This window comes from Lissotriton vulgaris, chromosome 10 (assembly GCF_964263255.1).
Source record: "Lissotriton vulgaris chromosome 10, aLisVul1.2, whole genome shotgun sequence".
NCBI lineage: Eukaryota > Metazoa > Chordata > Amphibia > Caudata > Salamandridae > Lissotriton > Lissotriton vulgaris.
In genome coordinates, this window is record NC_141698.1 from 506,828,758 (window position 1) to 506,846,961 (window position 18,204).

Sequence of the window (18,204 nt, forward strand, 5' to 3'; positions counted from 1 at the left end):
ACAACACCGAATAGGCTCCCTTAACCACAAAACATGGTAAACAATGAGGGACTGTATATACTTTCAACTTACTAGGTGTATTTTGCTCATTGGAACCTCAGTAAATTATAAGAGGTTGTACAAGATAACAATGTAATTGGGATACTTTTTTTTTACTGCATTAAATGTTTAAAAATACTACAAACTTTTTATTAACAAGAATGTACACTTACCAATGTTGGATTCCATGGATGAATCTATGTTTTGGGAAGAAACCTCAAGCTCTTGACAGGAAATGGATTCACTAAAATAAGTGCAAAGGGCTGCATTGTTCAGATTGCCAGCAACCATTTCTTTCTTAGAATTTGCTTCTGCTTCAGGGCATGAAAGTCTTTTAATAGCACAACCGGGAGAGTGTTTTCCTTCCAAATCAATAGCTGGCGTGTCCGTTTGAGGCAAAGTTATCTTTCCACCTAGATCTGTGTCGGTTTTACTTTCCGGTTCACCAAAAGATTCATTATTCAAATCGACATCCATAGTGTCTTGAAAAAAAGTTTGACTTTCATCCAGGAACGTCACTTTCTCATTGTCAGGTATAGTGATAATTTCTCTCTTCACATTAGTATCCAAAGTGTTGTGAATAAGGGGCGGCGGCGAACAAGGAATGCGGGAACTTCCACTTTGTGAGACAGGGCTTATGTCTATAGCGTCCTTCCAAAGAAAAGTTTTACTTTCATCCAAGACCATCATTTTCTCTTTGTCAGGTATACTAATGAGTTCTCTCTTCACATTAGTATTCAAAGTGTTGTTTATTGGGAGCTGCACAGAACAAGGAATGCTGGCATCTCCACTTTGTGAAACCAGGTTTATGTCCATAGCGTCCTTCTCAGGAAACGATTTACTTTCATCCAAGCACATCATTTTCTCATTGTCAGGTATACAAATGATTTTGCTCTTCACATTAGTATCCAAAGTACGGTTAATAGGGAGCAGTACAGAACAAGGAATGCTGGCACCTCCACTTTGAGAGACAGGGTTTATGTCCATAGCGTCCTTCTGAGGAAACATTTTACTTTTGTCCAAGCACATCATGTTCTCATCGTCAGGTATACTAATGATTCTGCTCTTCACATTAGTATCCAAAGTATTGTTAATAGGGAGCTGCACAGAACAAGGAATGCTGACATCTCCACTTTGAGAGACATGGCTTATGTCCATAGAGTCCTTCTGAGGAGAAGTTTGACTTTCATCCAAGCACATCATGTTCTCATTGTCAGGTATACTAATGATTCTGCTCTTCACATTAGTATCCAAAGTAGTGTTAATAGGGAGCTGCACAGAACAAGGAATGCTGGCACCTCCACTTTGAGAGACATGGTTTATGTCCATAAAGTCCTTCTGAGGAGAAGTTTGACTTTCATCCAAACACATCATTTTCTCATCGTCAGGTATACTAATGATTTTGCTCTTCACATTAGTATCCAAAGTATCGTTAATAGGGAGCTTCATAGAACAAGGAATGCAGGCACCTCCACTTTGAGAGACAGGGTTTATGTCCATAGCGTCCTTCTGAGGAAACATTTTACTTTCATCCAAGCACATCATTTTCTCATTGTCAGGTATACTAAGGATTCTGCTCTTCACATTAGTATCCAAAGTATTGTTAATAGGGAGCTGCACAGAACAAGGAATGCTGGCACCTCCACTTTGAGAGACAGGGTTTATGTCCATAGCGTCTTTCTGAGGAGAAGTTGGACTTTCATCCAAACACATCATTTTCTCCTCATCAGGTATACTAATGATTCTGCTCTTCACATTAGAACCCAAAGTATTGTTAATAGGGAGCTGCACAGAACAAGGAATGCTGGCACCTCCACTTTGAGAGACAGGGTTTATGTCCATAGCGTCTTTCTGAGGAGAAGTTGGACTTTCATCCAAACACATCATTTTCTCCTCATCAGGTATACTAATGATTCTGCTCTTCACATTAGAACCCAAAGTATTGTTAATAGGGAGCTGTACAGAACAAGGAATGCTGGCACCTCCACTTTGAGAGACAGGGTTTATGTCCATAGCGTCTTTCTGAGGAGAAGTTTGACTTTCATCCAAACACATCATTTTCTCATCGTCAGGTATACTAATGATTCTGCTCTTCACATTAGAACCCAAAGTATTGTTAATAGGGAGCTGCACAGAACAAGGAATGCTGGCACCTCCACTTTGAGAGACCGGGTTTATGTCCATAGCGTCCTTCTGAGGAGAAGTTTGACTTTCATCCAAGCATGTCACTTTCTCATTGTCCGGTATAGTGATGATTTCGCTCTTCACATTAGTATCCAATGTGTTGTGAATAGGGAGCTGCGGAGAACAAGGAATGCTGACACTTCCACTTTGTGAGACAGGGTTTATTTCCATAGTGCCTTGAGGAAATGTTTTACTTTCATCCAAGCATGTCATTTTCTCATGGTCAGGTATACTAACGATTTTGCTCTTCACATTAGAATCCAAAGTGTCGGTAATAGGGAGCTGAACGGAACAAGAGATACTGTCACTTCCACTTTGTGAGACAGGGTTTATGTATGGTAGACCAGGGTTTAGGTCTTGTAGAGCAACTGCACCATCAGGTTGATTTGCAATGTCTCCGTCCACTTTTGCATTCTTTTGTTCCAATACTGGAAGAAGTCCTTCATCGTCATCTCCTTCGCTTAGGTTTAACGGTATCACAATCTTTTCTGAAATGGGGAAGACTTGATCAGTCACCTTCACATCCTCATTCTCACCATCTGCCTCCAAAGGGGTGGGTGAAGTAGTTGCTAGTAATCTTTTCTCTTGTACTAACATATCATGTAATCTCCTTGACAAGCTGTCTTGCAGTTTTGAAGCCACATCACCCACAGTGCGTTCTGAAAAAACACCACAAGCTTCTTGATCATATATGTCATTCAAAATATTTTGAATTAAAGGGGTCTCAATGGGTGTCTTTGAAAGAGGAGGTTTTTCGGTGGTATAAGATTTTACTTCTGAAGGACTGAGCGACTGTTTTGTCTGATGGTTAAAATGGCAGGTATCCTTTTCTGGTGAACATGCAGCTAGTGTAGAATCGATACCCAGTACTTCCACTGACACTTTTAATTTGTTTGGAGAGACATCTTTTTCTTCAGATAATGGGGATTTGGATTCCACTTTGAAAATTTGACCAAAAACATCATTTTCACAATTTGTATCATCTTGTTTGGTTAATGGTACAGTTCTAGATTCCTTAGTTGTCTCCTTTGAAACTCTTTCTTTTTCCAAAATATCTCTCAACTTATTTAGTGATTCAATTTGATGACGACTGCTTGGAGTCATAGTTTTGCGGGCTCGAAAAATCTTTTTACCACCAGAGGAAGGCTCCATCTCTAGAAAAGGCATAAATAAACAAAAATTAAAACTCTTGCAATGATCCCTTTACACTGTTAAATATATGCCATAAGCGGGAGAAGGACAGAAGGCATTTGAGAGAGTCATGCATGGAGAAGCTTGTCTAAATACTGTAGGAGAACCTTGCTTATGCAACAATCTTGATGGATTTTTAGAAAGAACCAGCAAGGAAAGAGTTAAAACAACAGTTTATGAAGAAACCTACTCTCATGTGCTCATAATCAATTGAGGTTATATGTTGCTTTGTGGAACAAATAAGATGTATTTTCACTGTATATGATAATGTCAGAACAAAATCAACTTTAACAGGCCTAGTGAAGCAAAGAATGGAATAGGGACAGGATACATTTAGTGGAGTGAGACAAGGCCATCGAAAAACTACTAGCTGTACCAGACGGAGTGTAGGCAGCCTATGGGATGTTAGGAATGCTGTTGGTACTATGGAAGCAGAAAAGAATATAGATATTTAGTCCTCCTTTTCAGATATAACTTATATTTTAAAACCCTTATAGACCCTCAGGAATTTCACTCCAATGGAACTTTACAGTTGGCGGAAAACTCCACTCCGCTGGTGGAGTTTGGGAATTTAGGCACCCTGAGCTCCGTTTGACGTGCAGAGTTCAGCAAAAAAAACGTCATTTGCCGGCAGAGCAGAGTTTAATAGCGCATGCCAATTTTGCCCTGAGCATCTGTAGTGCTAGAGGCACTCTTGTGGTCCGACACCCTGTGATGAACTTTGGTCTACCATTATTTTAATTGACTTTGGTGTATTACTTTATCCGAGCCTGAATGTACAACGTCCTGCATATGCCTGGCTTCTCTTAAAGGTTTCTTTCTTGCAGACTCAGTGGGAGCTGTCACGGAGTAGAACAGCCTTGCCAAGAAGAGAATGTGTCGGATGTGCATTTGAAAGCATGAGAGAGAGATGTGGAATGTACTTTTTGGTCTTGAAGTGCAGTGTTATGAGCAGTGGTGCACAAATGTGCACTGTGTTGTATATTGAGAGATTAAATGTGTGATGCTATAGGCAGTGGTGCACAAATATGCACTATGTTGTACATTGGGAAGTATTATGAAGTTCTTACTATTGGCTTTGACATGGCCTCATGTCATCCTGAATTCTGACTCTGCCTGGCTTGAGCTTTATCCCCGCTCACAGCCACGCTTGCAAGTTGTTTGGGTTAATCATGTTCAAGTACTGTTTTGTGAGAGATTGTTGAATGTACCCTACAAGGCTTTTGTGAGCTTCGTCAAGATAACGGCTAAAATATGCTAAAATAAAGAGGAAACGTGGGAACTCCTTCCTGCCATGGAATGCTGGTTTGGAAGCTGGCCAGTCCTGGTAAGATTCATTTGGCGGGGGGGGGGGGGTAATTCTCGACCCTTCTAGTGTGTTTTGAGACTATAAAGCTGAGGTTTGTTGACAGGTGAGTTGGGAGCTCACTTACAGAGTAGACGTACTGCTGTAAGACAAACTGAACTTAAGTCCCGGTCGAGAGTCCAAGCCAGCTGTGAACGGGTCCCCGGCAAGAATTGGCAAGGATGTCGAGTGAACGATTGGGTGGTGTGATTGGTTTCCGACTAGTGCCATTGTGGTGAGCGGTTCCAGTGGATGTGGTCATTTGAGGTGTTTGAGTTTTGATTATTGCCATTGTGATGTGTGGCCAGTGGCTTTGCTCATTTGAGGTGTTTTCTTTGTGATTCAGTGTATATTTCTTTCTTATCTCTTGCAGGACGTCCTATATTATATTTTCTTGAGTGTTATCTTGTATTATTTTCTGCTTGGTTATTCATTAGTATTAGTCATGCATTTAACTGTTGCATTTACAAAGTGTGTTATTATTGCATGCATATAATATATATATATATATATATATATATATATATATATATATATATATATATATATATATATATCTGTGTATTTGAATGTTGTTATTTTGGCATCTGGGAAAGCCTTTCTGTTAGCGAGCATTGTGTAAAATAAAACCCAAAGCCTTAGTCTAAAAAGAGAGTCTTTGCATTTTGTAAAATAAAACCCTTTTCTAAAGGTGGTGTTGTGTGTTTAGGTCTCCTGCTTCGCCCTGTGTTTTGAGCCACCATGTGGTAGATTCAGTATTATCTGAAAGGCGAAGCAAGACAGCATCATTTTTGTGCATCTGATAGCTGCAAAGCAGACTTTTCAATAAATTTACACAGTCGTACTCTAGTTTGCGAACCACCTAAATTCATTCCAGACGGCTAATACACTTCTGTGCCATCTATATTATGCACACAGTTTTAAAAGTCCGCTTGATTGGTAGGCAGGCTCAGGGCCACTTTAAAAACAATAGTGGGCAGGGTTTTGGTGTCGCTGCGTGAAAGACCGCTGTCTGTGAGAGATACAGTATGGTGTGGTTAGTGCGCTCCAACACAGTCAGGAGGCCGGGCATGCACATGCGGCCATTCAAATTTCTGCTGATGAGGGCAGGGGAGGAGTGGACAGTGTGCCAATAAGGTACCATTTACTTCATAATTCGTAAAACCGGAGAACAATATTGTAAATAAAAATTGTGCAGATAACATGTAAAGAATCTTTCCAAGTTCCCTTATACTGTTGCATTAAAACTTTTAAAGGGCAATTATGTTTCAGTAAGATAATAAAGCATAATAAATCAGCTCATTGTGCCAGATAGCCGGCGGTGCGTGCGCCCTGCACAGGCCAAATGCAGTTACAAAGGCTGGGCTGTAGCACGGAAGCGTGCCTGCACTTCTGTTTTTTCTCCACTTTTCTCTCTCGCAGGTGTCTCGCTCACGCCCCCTCTTTTGCAATCGCCAGCACCTTTGCACTGCTGCACCTCTTTGCCTCACTCAATTATCCTGAAGGCTGGCCCGGCAGCGAGTTTCATTGAAGTACAATGTGAGAATATGTTTGTCTCATGACAAACTACAACAACCGTATTGCAATCTGGCATGAAAATTTGTGCTTTTGAAAAGTGTTACTCTGTTAAGTGATGGTGATGCATGCTACGGTGCACTTTCACAGCCCATAAGTATTGCAGAAATAGGCATGCGCTTTCACAGAATTATTTTACATTTGCAGCAAGAGAGAAACCAGGGGTGGCGGAGGAATACTCTGCCCTGCGGAACTCCACAGAATCTGGTGGAGTTTTTCAGACACTCAGTGGAATTGCGCAGGGTGAAACACTGCAAGCTCCACCCACCCCTACTTTATATATGATGAATTTAGCTTTGGGGCATAAGACTGTCGAAGTCAGAAGAGAGACTTACAATGGAAAAAATTTAAGATTATTCTGTGCAGCTGTAAGGTTATGCCAGCAAAGAACAAAGCGGCTGAGCATTATTGACACTAAGATCATGGAAAGGTGGCTCGGCTTGCCTAGAGGCTCCATGAATAGTGCCCTTAGGTTAGAACTACGCCTCACTAATATAGCATTCAAATACATAACAGAGGAACCTTAATTATTGGGTCTGCCTTTTAAAGTCGGATAAGGGCTGCCTGGAGCAAATAATAAAATCCTACCTGCAGGAGAAGTGACCAGGCCAATTGGTTGTTAACCTACACGATATTAAGGCCTCTTTGGATATTCCACTAGGGTTTGATCAGCAAAACATGGCTGTTTCACAGAAGAAAAAAATATTAAAATGCATGATAAGATTGTGCCAGGAAGGGCGATATAAAAGATGTGGGTAATAGAGACAACCTGCAAAACCTACTGGAGTCAGAATATGGCGGGGATTTTTAGCCTTATTTATGGGATATAAAAAGCGTCTATATCAGGAATTAGGTCTTGGACGTCAGGCTGGGGAAAGTCCGGGGTATCTAGAGAGAGGGTCCGGGCCTTTAGAAAGAGGAGGTTCATTAGTCTGGCTGCGACAGAAAGTGGCATTTGTGTCCCTTCTGTCAAAAAGCTCCGATGTCTTTTCCGCACAGATTTGTATTTTGCACTTGCTTTGATATAATAAGTCGTCTACTACTCCCTGTTTTTAGAAATGTACATGGTTTGTCATATTAGCGAGTTATTGAGAACAATATTAAAGTGAAATAATACGAGTTTGTTTTTCACAGTAGGGTAAGTCTGCCCCAAGTTGCTAAATGGTTAGCAGATTTGTGTAGCTCATTGAAATAGATGTGTCCTATGGAATGTGGAGGGTTGATCCAATTATCTATGAATAAGGCCTCGAAAAATCCACTAGCCCACTCGCAATGTCAAGTGAGATTTTTATCAGGTCAAGCTACTTTTAGCATTTACTCATCCTTACTGGCGATTTCATTTAAACTGGAAGGAACAGGTGTTCTGTTTATTCAGAAAGTGAAGAGCAATAAAGAGGCCTTTAAATCTTGTTCTTCTTCTTGACACATTTGCTGTCTGTTCAAGGACAAAGGTCAAATGTCCTTTTCTCTTTTTACTACTTGTTGCTCATCTGTTCCTGAAAAATATTTATTACTTTTCTTTATCTTATTATAGTTAGTTTTGTCAAGTGAGTTATCTGATAATTGTGAAACAAAAGGCTGTAAAATGTAAGGTTTATTTTTAAACAATATTTAAACAGCTTGTAAATGAATAGTAGTTATTTCACAATATATCATGAAAGAACTTTATTTGTAATTCAGAAGCGTGATGCAAAGAAAGATTTACATAGGAGCAAAACAAATTACAACACTTTACTTGGCGATGTGCACATGACAAATATTTGCAGAAACTCGATTTCCAGACATTGTACACTATACAGTTTTAAAACGATAGGTCAGTGGGAAATAATTCTGTGGGCATTTCAATGTATAATCTGCTGATTGCAAATGACAGTGTGCTGCTACCTCATGCTTTAGTTATGTATTTATTAAAAGGGATAGCTTTTAAACATGAGTTTTGAAACATTTCTGCCCCTGCACTGATGACAATGCGGTTAATGAACTGAGGCAAGTCAGCAGTCATGTGTATCCTATATGTGGCTAGATTTATAATATATATGGAGCAAAAGTTTAGACAAACAAGAGTTGTTTGTACAGGAGACATGCTGAACTCATGTATTTGAAGGGGCTCACATATGTGCTAAAGAAGAAATTGTTGTCTCAGTGAATCAAAATATTTGCCCAGGATCACATAATGTGAAATCAGTTTATGGGTCAAGAGCACTATAATTAGGCCGAGTAGATTTTTAAGTCACTAGACCTGCAGGTCTAGTAACATTTTTAGGATTTTTCGAGGCCTGATGAATTGTGAGTCTTGTGAAATTATTTCTACCTATTAATGTTACAGAAGTTCATAAGATATTACGCAGGAGGCTGGATTTTCAGTGCCGGATACAGACCTTAAGTTGGCGGTGAGAGGCCGACTGTGCTCATCCCCTCTCCGAGGAGGCTAGAAGCAGTAAGCCGCTAAAATGCCCGAATGCCTAAATAAGTACTTACACGGAATAAGCATCCTGTGATGTTTATTTTGCAACATGTTCGTGTCCCCGGTCCACCGCCAAAAGTTTGGTTTGTGTGGAGGGACGGTGAACAGCCGAAGGAGGAAGTGATTACTACTTCCTGCCCAGCAACCAATCAGCGAGCAGCAGCTGACTCTTCCTTTACCCATTTAAACCAATGTGTCACCGGCCGCGCAGCGGACGCGCGCAGCGAGCGTACCGCTGTCGCGCTGAAGTCAAGCCTAAGTCCTGCCCGTCTGCGCCCGTCTGCGACCGGTCGGGGCTAGGGGCTAGAATCCCTGCTCCAAACTCTACCGAACTGCGCATCTATTCCAGAGATGCCCTTATGGCCTGTAACACTATGCAATGTTCCCGAGCCATGTCTCTTAGCTGTCAGCATACTCCCTCCGCGCTACTTGTAACCTAAATCTTTTATCCATATCCTCCACATTAAAGTTGGCGACCTCGGATTTCCCGTCTTCTCTGCCCACATATGATCTCACAGAACCTCAACACAAATTTTCTTTTATTAGTTTGAATTGCAGATCACTGCCAAAGCACAAAAGTGATGTTTGACATACTCACCACCTCCCAACCAACCGCTCCATTTCTTACCGAGACCTGGCTAAATAACAGCTCTGGCCCACATATAGCAGCGGCCCTACCCTCTAACTATACTTACATCAGCAAAAACAGATTGAATAAAGAGGGAGGCGGGATTGCAATTATCTTCCAGAATATCTATACTTGTAAGTGGGTAGACCTTGACATACAAAACTGCGAAGCTGGATCCTTTAAGCTCCTGCTGTCCCCCAACTTTACCCTATCTGGTGCCCTGATCTATCGTGCTCCGGGTACTGCTAGTGTGTGGGCTGCCTCCTTCCCTGAGCTTATCACCCCCTTTCTGTTGGATGCTACCAACTTCCTGATTGTAGGAGATCTCAATATCCACTTCAATGATACCTCCTGTCACATTTGTACCAATCTTATATCAGACTGAGCAGCATTGAATCTTACTCTTTGTAACTCTGGCCCAAATCACAAGGCTGGAAATCTACTTGACCCAATTTTTTCCAATCTCGACAATATCACATGCAAGCCACATCTACCTATCCCCTGGTCTGATCATTACCTGGTGGAATTCTCCATAACTACTCACCAGTCCTCTACAACTCAGGTACTCCCCACAGAACCGAGGGTGACGAGAAACTGGAAAAAACTAGACACTACTCAATTTAACGTATGTCTTGACAATACCAAGCCCCTCACCACCATAACGACTATCGAGGAGGCAGCAGTTATTCACAACTGGCTTAGCTCTGCTGTCAATGCGTGCCTTCCCCTAAGAAAGAAAAAGTATAATTTGCATCACCCACCCGCCCCGTGGTTTACTGAATTAATTAAACTGGAAAAAACTGCATGCAAAAATTTAGAGCGTCGATGGCGGGCACATTATGACCCCTCCATAAAGCAACTGTATAAATCTGCCCTTACTAAATATCATGCGCGTTCCAGAACACCCAGGGCACAATATATCAACTCAACTATTGTGAATGCACATAATCGTCCCAAAGCACTTTTTAAAGCTGTGCAAGAACTCTCTGATGCTGCTTGTCAACCTAGAGCCCCATGTATGGACTTTATACAATGCAACGCTTTGGCAGAATTTTTTACTAACAAAATTAATAAGATCTATGCTGGCTTGGAGGACCCAACCTCCCATCCCATAGCACCTGAACCTCCAAAATTGGCTACTCACTCCGACTATGTCGCACCGGACCAATTTTTAGCAACATCTCTCAGCATTTAGTAACCTGGGACCCTCTTAACGAGCAAGTTACTTACCTTCGGTAACGATATATCTGTAAGAAACATTAGTTAGTGTTAGATTCCTTACCTTAGAATATCCCCAGGCGTCAGTCTGGATCCGGAAACTTTTGCGTAGCAGTACCCCTGCGCGTCGGTAGGCGTCGTCTGCAGGCGTCCCCTGCGGCTCCGCGTCCGTCGTCGGCGTTGTGCGCCGTGATGACGTCGCTGGAGTATATAGACGCCGCCTTCGCGCGCTGACGTCAGTTCTTTGTACACAGCTTTCCCGCGCCTGAAAACGCAGAGCCATGAGAGAACCAACACTGGTGCCATTTGAAACTAGGGCCCTGAAAGGGATGTCCTTAACCCTAGGTATCAGTTCGCAGAACGGGGAGGATGGGTGGGTTCGGTAAGGAATCTAACACTAACTAATGTTTCTTACAGATATATCGTTACCGAAGGTAAGTAACTTGTTCATCTGAAAGAAACACGTTAGTGTTAGATTCCTTACCTTAGAATAGATACCACAGCAATACCAACCCCGGTGGTGGGTCTGCGAACCAATACATTCCTACACCAGAAAGTCCTGGAGGGCAGAACGGCCAAAGAAGCCATCCCTCCGGACTTGACTGTCCAGGCAGTAGTGCCTCGCAAAGGTGTGCAGCGAGGCCCACGTAGCCGCCTGGCAAATGTCCTGCAAAGGGACTCCCCGGCCCAGGGCAGTAGTAGCCGCCCTGGCCCGAGTGGAATGGGCCCTCAGCCCAACAGGAGGCTCCTTCCGAGCCAAAGAGTAGCACGCTTTGATGCACAGAACGACCCACCGAGAGATGGTTCGTTTACACACCGCCTGTCCCTTCTTCGCACCCACGTAGCCAACAAACAGTTGGTCATCCACCCGGAACTGGCGTGTGCGATCCATATAAAATGAAAGCGCACGTTTTGTTTCCAGACGATGGAGCCGCTCTTCATCCTTTGAGGGATGCGGAGGCGGGAAGAAGGAGGGGAGGGTGATGGACTGCCCGATGTGAAAAGCAGAAACTACTTTGGGCAGGAAAGAAGGTCTAGTCCTGAGAACCACCTTGTCAGGATGAATGGACAGGAAAGGAGGTTGGACAGAAAGAGCCTGGAGCTCACTCACTCTCCTGGCAGAGGTGATGGCAACCAGGAAAGCCGTCTTTAAAGTCAGGAGACGGAAAGGACAAGAATGAAGGGGCTCAAAGGGAGCACACATCAAAAAGGTCAGAACCAGGTTCAAGTCCCACTGAGGCATCACAAACGGAACAGGTGGATACATGTGTGTGATGCCCTTCAAGAATCTCGTTACAATGGGGGACTTGAACAAAGAAGGCTGATCAGGAAGCAGTAGAAAGGCTGAAAGGGCCGAAAGGTAGCCCTTAATAGTGCCCAGAGCAGAGCCCTGCTGGGCAAGAGAGAGAAGAAACAGAAGAACCTCGGAAAGAGGGGCAGAAAGAGGATCCACAGCCTTTGCTGTGCACCATGCCACAAATCTGTTCCACCGACAGGCGTATACCGACTTCGTGGAGGGACGCCTGGCTGCCAGAATTACATCACAGACTTCAGGAGGCAAGTCAAATGGCCTCAACTGCCGCCGCTCAATCTCCAAGCATGGAGGTGGAGACTGGACAGGTTCGTGTGGAGGACCGTCCCCTGCTGCTGCGACAGAAGGTCCTCCTGAAGGGGCAGGCGGATCGGGGGACCGACTGATATGCTGAGTAGCTCGGGATACCAGTACCTTCGAGCCCAGTCCGGAGCCACAAGGATAACTTGGGCCCGGTCGCGCCTGATCTTCTTCAGCACTCTGGGCAGAAGTGGTATAGGCGGAAAGGCGTATAACAGACCGCAACTCCACTCGCGCCGAAAGGCGTCGCCGTGCGAGTGCCGTCTTGGAAACTCCAACGCGCAGAACTGATGACATTGCGCGTTCTCTTCTGTGGCGAATAGATCTAACCAAGGCTCTCCCCATTGCAGAAAGAGGCCTTGCGCCACGTCCGAGTTCAGACGCCATTCGTGATCCATCGAGCACCGACGGCTGAGTTCGTCCGCCCTGGCGTTCAGAGAACCTGCCAGGTGTTGAACCGTCAAAGTCACGCCCTGACGTTCCAGCCACTGCCAGAGGCGCAGAGCCTCCTGGCAAAGGGTCCACAACCCCACTCCGCCCTGTTTGTTGCAGTACCACATGGCGGTAGTGTTGTCGGTGAACACTTGCACTACACTCCCGTTGACAAAGGGGAGGAATGCCTTCAGTGCTAGACGAATCGCCCGTAGCTCCAACAGGTTGATATGGAGCCGGGACTCCGCCGGAGACCAGATGCCTCTGATCTCTGCCTCTCCCAAGTGGCCACCCCAGCCCTGGAGGGACGCGTCCGTCACGACAACGTGCTCCGGTTGGGGAAGGGAGAGGGATCTGCCTCTGACCCAATCGCGGTCCGTAAGCCACCACTGCAGTTGTCTCGCAGTGCCCTCCGAGATCAAGACGTGGTCGGACAAGTTGCCCTGATGCTGGGCCCACTGAAACTTCAGGTCCCACTGCAGAGCCCGCATCCGCCACCGGGCGTGATGCACCAGAAGGATGCAGGAAGCCATCAGCCCCAGCAGCCGCAGCGTCAACCTGACCGAAACCCGGGATAGCGGCTGAAAGATGGGAATCAAAGCCTGTATATCCCGGACCCGACGTTCCGGAGGATAAACCCGAAACTGCGCTGAGTCCAGAACCGCTCCAATGAAAAGGAGCTTTTGAGAGGGACACAGGTGTGATTTCGGCACATTGATGGAGAACCCCAGGTCGTGCAAGAGGTCTGCCGTCATCTGAAGGTGGTGGACGACTGTCTGGGGCGAGCCCGCCTTCAACAACCAGTCGTCTAGGTAGGGGAAGACTGAAACCCTTAACCTGCGCAGATGGGCTGCGACCACCGCCATCACCTATGTGAACACCCGTGGGGCGCTGGTAAGGCCGAAGGGGAGCACGATAAACTGAAAGTGCTCCTGGCCTACCGTGAACCGCAGGTAACGCCGGTGGGCCGGCAGGACGGGGATGTGAAAATACGCATCCTGCAAGTCTAACGCTACCATCCAGTCTTGCGGGTCTAGAGCAGCCAAGACCTGAGCTAATGTCAACATCTTGAACTTCTCCTTCCGGAGGAAGCCGTTGACGTTCCGTAGATCCAAGATAGGACGTAGGCCCCCCTTGTCCTTCTTGGGTACCAGAAAGTAGTGGGAATAGCAACCACGCCCTACTTCTGGCCCAGGAACGCGCTCGATGGCCCCCTTGGCCAAGAGGGCCGTAACTTCCTCCTGCAGAAGTGTCAAGTGGTCCCCCGACACACGGTGGTTCTGCGGTGGCATGGCTGGAGGAGTGGTCTCGAAGGGGAGGGAGTAGCCCCTTCGGACGAGTTGCAGCACCCACCTGTCCGATGTAATTGTGCGCCAGTGAGCGTGGTGATGGCGAACCCTGCCACCCACTGGCGTCACATGGGGCCGAAAGCACGGACTAGGAGGATTTGGAGGCAGATGCTGCGGGGGAGGTGTGGCCTGACCCCGCCGTTGACCCCGACCGCCGCCACGGCGGTTTCCACGGCCGCCACCGCGTTGAAAGGATTGTTGCGGCGCGTGGCTGGCAGCACGTGTGGGGACGCCCCTTCCTTGGCCACGAAAGGAGCGAAACGAACCCGTTTGCTGGCGCTGGGTCGAGAGACCCAAGGACTTGGCTGTGACCCTGGAGTCCTTGAAGCGTTCCAGCGCGTGGTCCGCCTTGTCACCAAACAGGCGACAGCCATCGAACGGCATGTCCATCAAGGCATTCTGGACATCTGCCGAAAAGTTGGCGGATCTCAGCCAGGCGTGGCGACGAATCGCCACCGTCATGGACAGCGCTCTGCCTAGCGAGTCGGTCGTATCAAGACCACACCGTATAGAATATTTAGCTGCGTCTCGGCCCTCAGCCACAGCCTTGCCGAGTTTTGCCCTCACCTCCATGGGGCATTCTGGCAGCAGTTCCGCGACCGTATCCCACACAGAGTGGGTGTAGCGGCCCAAGAGGCAAGCAGTGTTGCAAGACCGCAGTACCAAACTCAGGGACGAGAAGACCTTCTTGCCATACTGGTCATAACTCTTAGACTCCCGGTCGGGCGGGGCCGACGGGAATGCGGTCTGGGAGGTCGAGGCCTGGATCACCAGACTCTCGGGGGTGGGATGGGCGGACAGGAATTTGGGGTCGTCCGGACAAGGACGGTGGCGTCTGGCCACGTTCCGATCGACAGGCGAACCTGAAGCGGGCCTGGACCACGTGCCCAACAGAACGTCTGACAAGGCTTCGTTAAACGGCAGCAGTGGCTCCTGTGGGCATGACTGCGGTTTGAAGACCTCAGTGAGGATGTTAGGCCTCACGGCCGCGACGGGGAGCTCAAGGTGTAAGGCCTTGGCAGCCCTCATCAGCACCACTGAATATGCAGCACCCTCCTCCGACGCCACGGAAGGAGGAGAGGCAAAGCCAGGGTTAGGAGAGTCGTCCAGACCACTGGCATCCCCCAAATCACCTGTCCAGTCCGGGTCATACTGGCACTCACGTGACTGAGGGTCCTCAGGCCCCTCCCAACCTTCCCCGTACTCTTCATCATCTCCATATTCGGAGTCAATGATGTAGACCGGCTCCTCGGGGTTCACAGGCCCCATCGGCATCGAGCCCGGCGTCGATCGACGTCGGTCCGACTCCGCGTCCGGATTCGGGGAGGGTATGGGGACGGCGCCGCCCGGAGCCGGCGCCGGAGCCCCGGCGCCGGCCGAAGCCGGCACAGGAGAACCGGCGCCGCGTGGGGACGGCGTCGGGGGTAACCCCGATGGAATCGGCGCCGGACCGGCCGGTAGGCCAGCCGGCGCCGACCCCGAAGGCCCTTGCGGCGCCCGGGTCGGAGCCGTCGGCGGCACCGGGGCCGGAGCACCCGATGGCGTCGAGCCAGGGACACCCGACCCGCTAGGGCCCTCAGACGGTAGCACTGGGCCCGAAGGCGCCGTAGGCCCCGTCGGAGAACTGAGCGCCCTCATGGCCATGAGGAACGCCTCAATCTCCTCAGGCGTCGCACCCTGCCCAGGGACCGGAGGGTATGGGGCAGGCCGCGCCGGCGACTCTCGCGGAGCCGCGGGGTGGGGGTCACCCGAACCCCCGGCCGCGTCGGGGGGAGTCGGGGTACGATGACGACGCCCCGACTTCTTGTGTTTCTTACCTGAAGAGCCCGACGAATGGTGACTACTTCCTGAACGCTCGGCGCGGCTCCGCGACCGCTCCCTCAAACGCTCCCTGGACCTCCGGCCGGACCGGGACCGCTCCCGACGCGGGGCCGACACCCGGAGCTCAAGCAGCTTGCGGGACTGCTCCCGTCTAGCCTTGTTAGTGAGAGCCCGGCAGTCGACGCAGGCGTCCACGTCGTGGTCGGGGCCCAGGCACCGGAGACAGAGTCGGTGATGTTCCGTGACCGACATCGTGCGGTCACAACCGTCACAATTCTTGAAACCGGGCATCCTACCAGGCACCAAAAGAGATTAGAAAGATAACAAAGTTGGTCAAAAGACCGGAGTACTGCTCTTCGGATCTGCGCTTACTGGCGCGGAAAAAAGAAGAACTGACGTCAGCGCGCGGAGGCGGCGTCTATATACTCCAGCGACGTCATCACGGCGCACAACGCCGACGACGGACGCGGAGCCGCAGGGGACGCCTGCAGACGACGCCTACCGACGCGCAGGGGTACTGCTACGCAAAAGTTTCCGGATCCAGACTGATGCCTGGGGATATTCTAAGGTAAGGAATCTAACACTAACGTGTTTCTTTCAGATATGTCCACATTACGTGAGATCATCAGTAACATCAAATCTGGTTCCCCCTTGGATCCTTTTCCCCCACAAGTCCTTTTAACTCTGGACACTCCTTCCCTCACTCTCATTTTGGAGCTTCTAAACACCTCCCTACGGGAAGCTAAAGTTCCCAAAGCATGGAAACATGCTATGATAGTACCCCTGCTGAAGAAAGCTAATGCTGATCCAGAAGACCCCACCAACTTCCGCCCGATTTCGCTCCTACCCGTCTTTTCTAAAATTCTAGAAAAACACATCATCACACAACTCACTAATTTCACTGAATCAAGGAACCTCCTTCATAACTCTCAGTCAGGTTTCAGGGCAGGATTCTCGACAGAATCGACACTTCTAGGGGTCTCTGAGACCATACGCCGGCTGGTTGATAATGGGGAAACAGTGGCACTCATCTTACTCGACCTCAGTGCCGCGTTTGACGCGGTTTCCCACACCATTCTCCTCAACACCCTGCAAGTTTGCGGCATCTCTGGGTCTGCCTATGTATGGCTCGAAAGCTTCCTTAATGACAGAACTTTTCAAGTCGTTTCTTCCACTTCTAACTCAAAAAAATATAACTCTCAGTTTGGCGTTCCCCAGGGCTCGATCCTGAGCCCTCTATTGTTTAATTTGTACATTAGTCCCCTGGCCACCATCGCGGAACAAGCTGGGCTGACTATTTACTCATACGCTGATGACACCCAGCTAATCTACTCACTCTCCGCAAATGCACACTCTAAGCCGTCCTCCCTTTGCTCCGGCCTCAACAACATTGCCAAATGGATGCATGAAAATAAACTTAAACTTAACGGGGGAAAGACTGAACTGCTTTTTTTTGGTAAAAAATGCAGCCCTGTGGGGCCCCCACCATAGGCCGCCTCAGATGGGGCCTACACCCCATCCCTCTAAAACTGCTCGCAACCTTGGTGTCATCTTTGATGACCAAATGTCCATGAAACAACAAGTGGTTAGAGTCGCTGCTACCTGTTTCACTATCCTCAAGTGGCTCAGGAAGATCATATGGATGCTTCCTCTGGACACACAAAAAATCGTAGTCCAGGCTTTAATAACATCTAGCTTGGACTGCGGCAACATCTTGTACTTAGGAGCCTGCAAGGAAGTCACATGGAAACTTCAGACGGTACAAAATGCAGCGATTAGGATACTCTGCAAACTGCCTAACAAATCCTCCACCTCCATCTCTTTACGCAACCTTCACTGGCTCCGAATCGAAAACCGTACTAAATTTAAAGCCATGTGCTATATGCACAGAATAAAATCAGGCAAGGCACCATCCTATCTTAGCACCCTAGTTCACCAATACTGCCCTTCTAGGGTCCTTCGCTCCTCTAGCCAACATAAGTTTCAGGTACCCAGGATTAATCGAGCAAGAATGGGTGGACGTTCTTTCTCCTATCTTGCACCTTCCCTCTGGAACACCCTTCCCCTCTATCTCCGTACAGAACCATGTTACCTTAAATTCCGCAGGAATTTAAAAATATGGCTGTTTAACCAATAGGCTCGCTTCCAGGCCGAAGTCTCTCTATTGTGTTCTCCCTCAACTTGTACTTAGCGCCGGGAAACCTCCGGGTAGCTGTGCGCTTTACAAATATAAATATAATAATAATAATAATAATAATAATAATAATAATAATAATAATAATAAAGCTCATATATGTCCTTCTTAACTGCTTAACTGCTCGGAGAATCGACATGGGACAGGCGTAT

General features: G+C 47.5%; 1 protein-coding gene across 1 annotated transcript in view; it reads right to left on the reverse strand.

Annotated features, from left to right (window-relative positions):
- ATF7IP2 (activating transcription factor 7 interacting protein 2) overlaps window positions 1-18,204 on the reverse strand; it is a 280,782-nt gene that overhangs the window by 216,848 nt on the left and 45,730 nt on the right. Inside the window, exon 2 of the mRNA XM_086941363.1 lies at window positions 213-3,377. Coding sequence (XP_086797489.1) covers window positions 213-3,375 — 3,163 coding nt within the window. The 5' untranslated portion in view covers window positions 3,376-3,377. The remainder of the gene's footprint in view (window positions 1-212; window positions 3,378-18,204) is intronic.